Below are 10,568 nucleotides of genomic sequence, written 5' to 3'. Positions count from 1 at the left end.
AGAAGGCATTTCCTATTTCTTGAGAGGCATTCTGGCTTTTTTCTCCATCAGACTTGAAAGCTAAAATCAAGGGCAGAGTAGGAGCAAAGCCGAAATGCATTGTCCCATTAAGAAGATGAAAACTAGTGCGGGTGGAAATGCAGAAGATGTTGATAGTGGCGCCGCTGGTTCGATGATTGCTCCAACAGAAACTAAATCTGTTGCATCGAATTCGTTGTCCGCGTCCACTGGAAGCTGTTACGAGGTGTTCTTGAGTTTCAGAGGCCCAGATACTCGAAAAGGCTTCATTGATCACCTCTATAATGGGCTCATTGATGCTGGAATTGATGCTTTAGAGACAATGAAGAGCTCCGCGAAGGCGAGAACATCAGACCGGAGCTTTTGGCAGCCATCAGAAACAGTAAAATCTTGATCCCCATTCTCTCCATGAATTATGGTACAAGCAGTTGGTGCCTGGATGAACTAGTTCAAATGATGGAGTGCAAGGATAAAAACGGGCAGATAGTGTTGCCTATATTTTATAACGTGAAACCAGCTGACGTGGGACATCAAATCGGGAGTTTTGGAGACGCATTTCAAAAGCGTGAGAGGCGTTTGCATAAGAGACGTTTGGACCCAACGATTTTGGAGAAATGGAAGAAAGCACTCCTTGAAGTCAGCACCTTGAAAGGCTACGAAGCCGATGGGTAAAATTTTTCACTAAGACATTCTCTACTTTCTTTTCATTTGTGTGAGTGTTTATTGGTTGTTCTCATTCTCACCTGCTTCATTTTCGTTATATATAAATAAAAAGAAGGTAAGATCTTGCTGGCATTAAGATTTTGTAACGCATGAGTTCTCCAGGTGATTTTTTTAGTTTTTGCATTAATGATATTGACCAGTCTAATTGTAGATTTTATTGCTATGATTCCATACTCTTGAATCATAAGATTTTTTTAAAAATGAATTTTTAATCTTATATCCAAAGATTTTGTAACATTGTGACATTTTTTTCATGTTTATAATGTACGCTACATTAATCTTCATCCCATACTTTTTATTAATATTTATTTGAGATTAATAGTACAACTTATTGATGATTTTTATTTAAAGCTCATAACATTATACACCGTGCATGGTGATTGTCAAAGCCATTATTCATTATCTTCCCAAGTTACATTTATTAAATCATTAATATCATTGATTAGTCTATTATTTATTTTACAAAAAATGTTTCATTGGTTATATATGATAATCGTAGATACAAAAAAAAGGAAAAAGATCTATTTTTATTATACGTTTGTTTAAATGATTTTCAGTGCATTTCCTATCTTCAACAAGTAATTTCTATCTCATACACCTGCATATATTGAAGCAATGCTCTTATTTTGGGTAAAAGTTATTCTTTACTTCCCTATAAAATTGATATGAGATCAATTGAAATCATATAACATAGATACTCAAAAGGAAAATGAAGTACAACCTGTTGTCATCCCTAGTGGTAATGAAAACAGATAAGAACACCAATCTAATATGATCCTAAATTCACAACACTAATAGAAACTTGCAAGTGTGTAGAATTATGCAAACAAGAAGAAATCCCTTAATTGCATTCAAGCTGTTCACAATACTACATGCGTCAAACCACTTTTTGGATTCATATTACAACGTTTGAAATCCTCTTGGATCAAATGTTATGAATTGTTTATTGATTGATGGTTTGACTTTCATACTAGGCTGACTTATTAGATTTTTTTCTTATCCAAACATTCTAGAAGATTTTCAAAGTGGCGTCCACGTTATCCCTCTTTAACAAACAGCAAGTTTAAAATTTGGTTCAAATCCATAATTTATACAACATTAAAGATTCAAAGTGATTCACCCTCAAGTTTTTCTTAGACTTAATAAATTATGTTGGAGAAATAGTGGAATGGGGGCAACCGCCAACATTTCCCACTTTAGCCTTAGCATACAAGATAATATATGGAGGTGTAACAAAAATAATTCTTAAAGTTTTTCAATTTATATCCATATTTATTTATTATTGTGTTCTCAATAGATAAACAATATAAAGTTATTGTTGCTACATATTTGAAGTCTTGTCGCATTTGATAGGTATGAAGCAGAGTTGGTGAAATCGATTGTTCAAAAAGTATTGAGTGAATTGAAGAAAAAGTTTGAGCTAAATATTTCTGAACATTTGGTTGGAATTGATGGTCATGTGAAGGAGGTTATGGAATTTATGAATAATAAATCTCATGCCACCCTATTTGTTGGCATTCATGGAATGGGAGGCATTGGTAAGACTACTCTTGCTAAAGCCATCTACAACAAGCTCTCCAGTCAATTTGAGCGTCGTAGCTTCATTGCCGATATAAGGGAATCATGGAAGCGTGGTGTACATTACTTACAAAATCAGTTAATCTCTGATCTATCGAAACAAGAAAATGCAGTTCATGATAAGGATGGAGGGATTAATTTCATCTCCTCCAAGTTTAAAGATAAAAAGGTCCTTCTTCTTCTTGATGATGTGGATGATGTCGATCAAGTGAGATGTTTGGCTGGTAACCATGATTGGTTTTCTTTGGGAAGTAGGATCATTATCACCACTAGAAACAAGGGGGTTCTTGAAGAAGCTAGGGTGGACCGCAATTATGAACGTAAGGCAATGGATGACAATCAATCTTTGATTCTGTTTAGCAAACATGCATTTCGAAAGGACTCTCCTCTAAAGGAATTTGAGGACCTCACTCGTGAAGTCGTATCCATCACCAAAGGGCTTCCCTTATCCCTTGAGGTTTTAGGTTCATTATTGTGGAAAAAGCCAGCATTCTGGAGAGGTACAATAGACAAGTTAAGAAAAGTGCCTCCTAAGGAAGTGCGAGAGAAGTTAAGGATAAGTATTGAAGCATTAGACTATAACCAAAAACAAATCTTCTTGGATATTGCTTGTTTTTTCATCGGCACTAGCAAGAATATCGTATCCTACATGTGGGACGCTTGTGGCTTTTTCCCAGAGGAGGGAATTGAAGTATTGATATTCATGTCATTGATAAAAGTTGGAGATGATCATGTGCTCAAAATGCATGACCAATTGAGAGATCTTGGTAGAGAAATAGTTCGCGAGGAAAACCAACGGGAGCCTCAAAACCGCAGCAGGTTATGGGACTATGAGGAAGTCCAGAGAGTGCTAAATCATAATAAGGTAACCGTTTGGTTTCTTTTTCTCATTTAGTCCATGTTCTACGGTTAAGAGTAATGTTGGTCGACTATGTAGTGCTTGCTCTAGTGGAATAAGAAGCTTCACTACCATTGCCCTCGAATGTTTCATTGACGTGATTAGAAAGTAGGGAGGTTGCTCTCTTTTAGAAAGTATTTCCTTTTGTGGGTTATCTCTCATATATTAATATTCCCTATCATATAAAATTAAGTGTCCGTTGCAATATATATACATATTCAATCTCTTGTTTGATATATTAATCAGTGAAATCTTGAATTCTGCATATGACTTTTTCATTTGATAAATGGCCCTCTTCACGGAATCTTTGTTTTTCTTTTAAGATGACTACTGCAATTTTTACGTTCTCATATTATGTTAAGTCAATACTTTTAATAAAAACCACTTAATATAGAGGTTTTTTTTTTTTTTTTTTCTTTCAGCCAGGTTACTTAACACGCGATTTTCACGTTCTCATATTATGTAAAATTAATACTTTTAATAAAAACCACTTCTTATAATTTATTTTTTCAGCCTGGTTACTTAACAAGTACTCCCAAGATATTGGCAAGTAATAGACAGGCTGAAGCAGAGGGCGAGATAGATTGCTCGCCGCAACTAATAAAAAACCAAAAAGTAAATGTCTTGCTCTTCTGTCAAAAGACAAAACATTGCTCAAATTCCAGAAAACTATGAAAAAACTCATGTACGATTGGGCGTGTCAACAAGTTTCAGGGATATACCACTGAAAAAAAGAAGAAGCCAAAGTGCATGCTCTTGAGAAAAAAATAAAAGATGAAGAGTAAAAGTTACACCAATCAAGTCTTTTTGATGGTTATTTCAATTATTAGAGTCGATGGCAAGAAATTAATTTTTTCACCAAAACAGTTTGGCCGGGATCTCGTGGCGTCTTCATTTTCGCCCTTCCGTTCTGACTTTTGGAGTAGTCGGAACGGTTATTTCCATTTTGAAGTGTTATGAATGGGTCGAAATAAAAAAGGAGTTTTATTTCTAATTTTCTAACCTTTTTTTTTTTTTTTCCTAGAAGTCTTCGTAATAACACCGAATCTGTGCTGAGGTAAGTTTTGCTCGCTGACTCGCTGCTTCTGGGGTTTGTCTTCCTTTTTTTTTGTCCTTTAACCCATGTCAATTTTGTTTGTTCTCCGATGAAGATACGTTTTTCTAGGTGTGTAAAACGCGTTTTGGCTGTGGCGAGGGTGATGTCAGACTTCTGTTTTTGTTTTTTCCCCTTTTTCCGGTGGTGCACCGTGCGATTCTGATGTTATGATATATAAATCATAGAATCATATTCTCTAGATGTTAACATCAAGATAATAGGGCTAACAATGCCTAGCATTTTCATGAAATTGTAGTCATTTTTCCATAGGAGAATGAAAGTGACATTAATTTTATGTAATTTTAGTTCATTATTCCAAAATTCATTGGACAATGAATGAAAAACACTAATTTTAGTGGTTTGAAGGGATTAGGTTAGGAATATCATTTACCAATATTCACCCAGGGCACGTGGGTGGTGGGGACAAGGACTGATTTAAAACAGGGGTTACCAAAAAAAAAAAAAAAAATACCAAAAAAGATAGGAACATAAATTCCTTAAATATAATATATACATATACATTTATATGTATATCATCAAGCGTACTTCACGCAATGACTATTAAAAGGAGAAATGTTTTACTTTTTCTTCATAAAAAGTCCCGAGAGATAATTACTCAAATTCTATTTTGTATAATTTAGTATGTGATTGTAATTGCATTTGTGAAAGTTCAAGAGAAAAAGGATAATTCTATTAAAATTGACAAGCCAAATTTTGATTTTGCACTTTGCAATTTGATTAAATGCAGGCATGTCTTAACTATTATGATAATGAAGCTACAGTACCAAAAAGAAGAAGATTACAAGTTGTAAAGTTTTTACTCTATACAAGCCATTACATCATAATTCCTTTTAAGATCTGACTATGTATGGCCAAATTTCGAAATGGAAGTTGACATCCTTCACTTTGTTAGCCTTTATAAATACTGTTTATTGGCATAAAAAGAAAAATCATATCTACATATTGCTAGTCTCTTGAATGCATTAATGCACATCAATCACAAAATGAACAAATGATATTTGATTACTTTAGTTGGATATAGTACTAATGACTCTTGATTCTTGCTTATAGGGAACGGGCAAGATTGAGGGGATTAATCTTAGTAAAGGCACTGGCAGAATTTACGCAGAAAAACAATTCAAGAATTTGACGAGTCTAAGATTCCTTCAATTAAATGGGGCACATTTAAGTGGAGATTTTAAGGACTTAATTGGGGAGTTAAAATGGCTTCAATGGCGACTTTGTCCAGCGAATTTCGAAGTAAACAATTTTTGCGTAAAGGAATTAGCTGTACTCGAATTGCAATATGGTAATATAAATGAGAAATGGGGAGGATGGAGTTTTTTCAAGGTAAGAATTAAAGTCTTTTTTTTTCCTCTCCTTTTATGCTTTCTTTTGAATCATAATGACTCTACACTCACCCATCGACATTCATTATTGTTTTTTTTTTTTTTTTCCGTAGATGGCAAAGAAGCTTAAATATCTAGACCTTTCGTATTGTCGATCCTTGGAAAATACTGACTTCCTCTCAGCTTTTGAGAAGTTAGAGGTTCTCATCCTCAGGAGGTGTACAAGACTGAAGCGAATCGACGCTTCCATCGAAGACATGGAGGGCCTCCTTCGCTTGGAGCTGTGCTCGTCCTACGCGCTTCATCTCGCGGTAGGCGCCGACGCAGGCGCCGAACGCCCTGTTCCTCGTTTCTGCCTTGGGGAGCTTCCAGCGGAAATAGGTAAATTAAAATCACTGCGACAACTCCATCTACAACATACTTCATCCCTTTCTGCATTACCAAATAGCATAGGGTCTTTGGAGAATCTAGAGATTCTAGATATTTCTGAAAGTGGTATAGAAGAATTACCCAATGGTATTGGGAGTCTGAGAAAGCTCCGAGAGTTACGTGCTTACTAGTGCATGAATCTGAAATGGATACTAGTAGAAAGCATGGCTAATCTTTCTTCCCTACGAGACCTTGATTTTAGATACTGCGACAAGCTCCAATCGCTGCCGGAGCTTCCTTCCGGCTTAACAGATTTGGGTGTCACTTGTCAAAGTCGCAAATTGCCTTCGCTTTCCCACCTAGCCCATCTCAAGGAACTAGTAGTTCAAGGTTGCGATAATCTCCAGTGCATCCAGGAGCTTCCATCAATGCAATTAAAGAGTTCAAAATGCTCCCAACTGATGGACATTGAAGAATCGGAATCACCACAATCCCTAAACACGCCCTTCAAGTTGGAAGTCTTGGACGTCTCTCTCTGTGGATCTCTCAAAATACTGGACGTTTCACAGTTTGTCCATCTAAGGACATTAAATGTCTGGCATAGTCCGAAGCTACTTGAAGTTCGAGGTCTTGACAAATTGATGTATTTGGAAAGCTTGACTATCAAGATCCCGAATTCAATCAAACGGTTGGACCTTCCAAAATTCGGGTGTCGAAGAAATTGAATGTTAACGGACGAATTCTTAGGCAAGTACAACACATTAGCCGAAATTCAAGGCCTTGATAGATCGGAGTTTTTGGAAAGGCTAGATATCAAAATTGTGCTTCAATTGGAAGGCTAGATCTTCCAAAGTCTGGGAGGCTGAAGGAATTAAAAGCTATAGGTTGTGAAAACTTAGCGGAAATTGAAGGCCTTGATAGATCGGAGTTTTTGGAAAGGCTAGATATCAATGATTGTGTTTCAATTGGAAGGCTAGATCTTCCAAAGTCCGGGAGGCTGAAGGAATTAAAAGCTACAAGTTGTGAAAACTTAGCGGAAATTGAAGGCCTTGATAGGTCGGAGTATTTGGAAAGTTTAGATATCAGCTGGTGCACTTCAATTGGAAGGCTAGACCTTCCAAAATTCGGGATGCTGAAGAAATTAGGGGCTCGGCATTGCAAAAACTTAGCCGAAATTCAAGGGCTCGATAGGTTGGAGTATTTGGAAAGTTTAGAAATCTACTGGTGCACTTCAATTGGAAGGCTAGACCTTCCAAAATTCGGGATGCTGAAGAAATTAGTGGCTTGGGATTGCAAAAACTTAGCCGAAATTCAAGGGCTCGATAGTTTGGAGTATTTGGAAAGTCTAGATATCTCTAGGTGCACTTCGATTGGAAGGCTAGACCTTCCAAAATCCGGAAGTATGAAGAGAGTACATGTTGGTTGCTGCAAACTTAGCTGAAATTCATGGCCTCGATAGGCTGGAGTCCTTGGAAATACTAGAAATCTCTAGGTGCACTTCAATTGAAAGGCTACTCCTTCCAAAATCCGGAAGTATGAAGAGAGTAAATGTTTGTTGGTGCAAGAAATTAGCTGAAATTCATGGCCTCGATAGGTTGGAGTCCTTGGAAATACTAGAAATCTCTTGCTGCACTTCAATCGAAAGGCTATTCCTTCCAAAGTCCGGGAGTCTGAAGAGATTAGAAGCTAGAGACTGCAAAAACTTGGTTGAAATTCAGGGCCTCGATAGGTTGGAGTTTTTGGAAGAACTGAATATCATTGGATGCAAGTCGCTCAAAACAATTCCGGAATTATCTGGAACGCAGATTTATCGATATTATCATATTACAAATGGCACATATTACGTATCATGTCCATACTATACGGATGACTCGGATGAGGAATAGACCGGAAGGATCCACATTTTCTATTGAAGGTATATAAAGCAGGTAATCAACCTATGCTTTTTTGAAATCTACTGCCCAATTTTCATTTGTATTTCCTGCTTGCAATATCTTTCAAGATTTATGATCTTGTCATTATTATTTCCTAGTTGATAGTGTCGCCATTGTTTTCTTACTTGAACTCAAGGAATCCAAGGGAGATGTTCATGGAAGTTAATATGTGCTTTGACAAAATGGTTATGCTTGTTATGCCAGTAGCGGAAATAGATGAAAAGGCTTTCAAAGCGCATCATTTGACATTAGTTTTCAAGTAAGATCCTTCATCCTATGCAGAAAAATAGAGATTCTTGACATTTGATTGATTTTGGAATGCTGGAAGTACTGAAAAACTGACGTGTACAGGTTTTTGATAGCATGCCAAAGGTCATTGTATAGGTTGAAGAAAATGCTCGATGAAGGACCCTATATGGTGATCCTTCTAATGTGAGGTTTTAGTTTGCTCTACGCTCATCATGCAGTTCATGACTGCATATTTCTAAGGTACACTTAAGAGTGAATTTCCATGCAAAAGGAATATGTTGATAGGGCATCCCTTACTCTGCATATGCTACTGACTTGTGATAAAATTTGTCCAATCATTGAGTTTCATGCATTTTGTCTCATAGAACTGTCTACATTTGTAGATTTAGATAATCGTCTCAATCTAGAAATGCCAAATGCAAGCACAAGCTCTTCTCCTAGTGGTGTGGCTGTGATGAACTAGCAAACAGGGCAGAAGCAAAAGCATCATGAATTATTTGGATCGATTGAGAAAATTGCAATTTGAATTTTTCTGACTATGGATCCATGTTCATTTGGTTTGAGTCCAGGGTATACCTACTCCAAGGCTTCCAAAGAATGCATCTTGATGTTTGTAGAGTTGGTAAAGCCATCTGTCGTATACCTAAACTATTGAGCCGGGCAAGACATTAACTAGAATGTCTTTTGACATAATCAGGTGTACTGTGAAATAATTACTTATATTGTGCATAAGCTTTTGTTAGTTCATTTACTTGCTGAAAAGAAAAACACAGGAATCATTTCCATAAGTTTCTTGAGGAAAATTTTCAGTATCCTATATTCCATTTGAAAATTGTCTTGCATTAATTCTAATGCATGAATAGCACATAATGATAAGGAAAAAGAATCATACTATGTCCCACAAAGCAACCATCTTGAGTTAAATACACTATACTAATTTGATCAAAGCTTCTATGGTTGATGATGTTAGAAGCCCCATTAGTTGGTACCAAAGAGTTCAAAAAGAATATCAAGTTTGACTAAGTGGGTTCCCATAAACTTTGGAGCATTATTAGTAGTTTGTTGATGTTAGTTGCTGGATTGATTTCATCTTACTCACTGGTAGGATTCATTTATTATTCCATTGCTTGATGTAAATGCTGAAATATCCAAGAGAGCTTTCACAAGGCACTTCTAAAACGAATGAAATCATAGAAGGATTAGGAACTCAATGTTTCTTGAGCTTCTCCAAACACTGACAATGCATCCTTGGAATGGTAAAGGTTGTTTGCATGTGGTCATCCCATGATTCTTTTGGTTTTTATAAGCTCTATCCTTCACAGGCCCTCTTTCAGTTTTGGCATCCTTGCGATTTGTTCTAGCACTGGTGCTGCGTTTTCGGCTACTCATGGAGCTTTAGCTATGGAGACCAGCAAAGGACCACTTTGTGGGTCATGCGTCCATTTCAGCTCTAGTTTGAAAAACCTCCAGCTTCTTAGGTTCAGCTCCTAGCATTCTTTTGCGACCTAATGGCTGGTTGACTCAATTGTTCCGACTTGGTTTTGTGAAGTTTGCTCGATTTCGACTGGCAAGTGAAGATGACGGAGGAAATCCGGAGAAGTGTTGGCTGGTGATGGTCACAGAGGACTCAAAGTTGGTGCTTCATCGCTTCAATTGGCAGAGGCTGTGGAGAATCTCTTCTTGTAATTGCTTTGAAGTGAGAAAGTTGGTTAGCTTAATATTCCTTGGATACTGCGGAGTATGGTCAGCTTAGTTTTGCCTTCATGTACTCCAGCTGCTATTTTGGTAGGCCTTCACTGGGTTGTGCTATCCATTTGTGTGCTAGAGAATTCTAATACCATGGTGTAATGGAAGGTCATGCATTAGAGGTCGGAATAATATGCTGTCAAGCCTAGTATTGTTTTCACGTGCTCTAGCAATTGAATCATTCTTTAATCCAACATGACCAAATTACTTGCTAAACAATGATATGCAACTTTAATGACTCCTGGTTTCTGGGTTAGTTCTTCATTTCATGTCATCTTGCTACAGTCTCCATAAGTACTTAGAGCACTTCAACTAGATAAGGTTGACTCAAGTTAGGGTGGTTTGCTGGTCGTCAACCGTGGCTTTTGTTGGTCCAACGCTATTTTAATTATCCACATGGTAACGAGGGTTAAATTGACGGGTTGATTGTTGTTTCTCATTGGATTGGAAGGTTCTCACTTTTCGAAAGATCAATTGTAATTTCTTGCGCTTTTTTGCCTTTGATGTATTCTACGCCAGGTCGGGTCAAGCAAGATGTCTTACATGCATTATTATGCCGAGAATTACTACAACTTGGAGGATTTAGGGACAGTGAATATCGCAAAGGA

At 37.0% G+C, this 10,568-nt stretch overlaps 1 protein-coding gene and 1 long non-coding RNA gene across 6 annotated transcripts; both read left to right on the top strand.

The window, feature by feature from the left end:
* The first annotated feature begins 94 nt into the window (after nucleotides 1-94).
* On the top strand, nucleotides 95-6,758 carry LOC108954084 (disease resistance protein RUN1-like). Its single transcript, XM_039308597.1, has 5 exons — nucleotides 95-246; nucleotides 336-686; nucleotides 2,095-3,184; nucleotides 5,385-5,663; nucleotides 5,776-6,758. The coding sequence occupies exons 1-5, from the start codon at nucleotides 95-97 to the stop codon at nucleotides 6,220-6,222; spliced, it is 2,319 nt and encodes a 772-aa protein (XP_039164531.1). The 3' UTR covers nucleotides 6,223-6,758.
* Nucleotides 6,759-6,771: 13 nt separating this feature from the next.
* On the top strand, nucleotides 6,772-9,548 carry LOC108959993. 5 transcript variants are annotated; one of them, XR_005549772.1, is made up of 4 exons: nucleotides 6,772-7,959; nucleotides 8,102-8,224; nucleotides 8,317-8,454; nucleotides 9,537-9,548. It is a non-coding gene; the product is annotated as an uncharacterized LOC108959993 (long non-coding RNA). The 5 variants fall into 5 exon arrangements; XR_005549771.1 differs by lacking the exon at nucleotides 9,537-9,548 and adding an exon at nucleotides 8,784-9,469; XR_005549770.1 differs by lacking the exon at nucleotides 9,537-9,548 and adding an exon at nucleotides 8,598-8,777.
* Nucleotides 9,549-10,568: the final 1,020 nt, after the last annotated feature.

Source organism: Eucalyptus grandis, chromosome 3, assembly GCF_016545825.1.
Source record: "Eucalyptus grandis isolate ANBG69807.140 chromosome 3, ASM1654582v1, whole genome shotgun sequence".
Classification (NCBI taxonomy): domain Eukaryota; kingdom Viridiplantae; phylum Streptophyta; class Magnoliopsida; order Myrtales; family Myrtaceae; genus Eucalyptus; species Eucalyptus grandis.
This window is presented reverse-complemented; position numbering and strand designations above follow the sequence as displayed.

What these genes read in the sequence shown, in the direction of transcription:
- LOC108954084 (XM_039308597.1), top strand. Translation starts at nt 95, where the DNA reads ATGCATTGTCCCATTAAGAAGATGAAAACTAGTGCGGGTGGAAATGCA. An exon ending in GAGTGCTAAATCATAATAAG is followed by an intron (nt 3,185 to 5,384) that starts GTAACCGTTTGG and finishes TCTTGCTTATAG; the next exon opens with GGAACGGGCAAGATTGAGGG. An exon ending in GAGGATGGAGTTTTTTCAAG is followed by an intron (nt 5,664 to 5,775) that starts GTAAGAATTAAA and finishes TTTTTTCCGTAG; the next exon opens with ATGGCAAAGAAGCTTAAATA.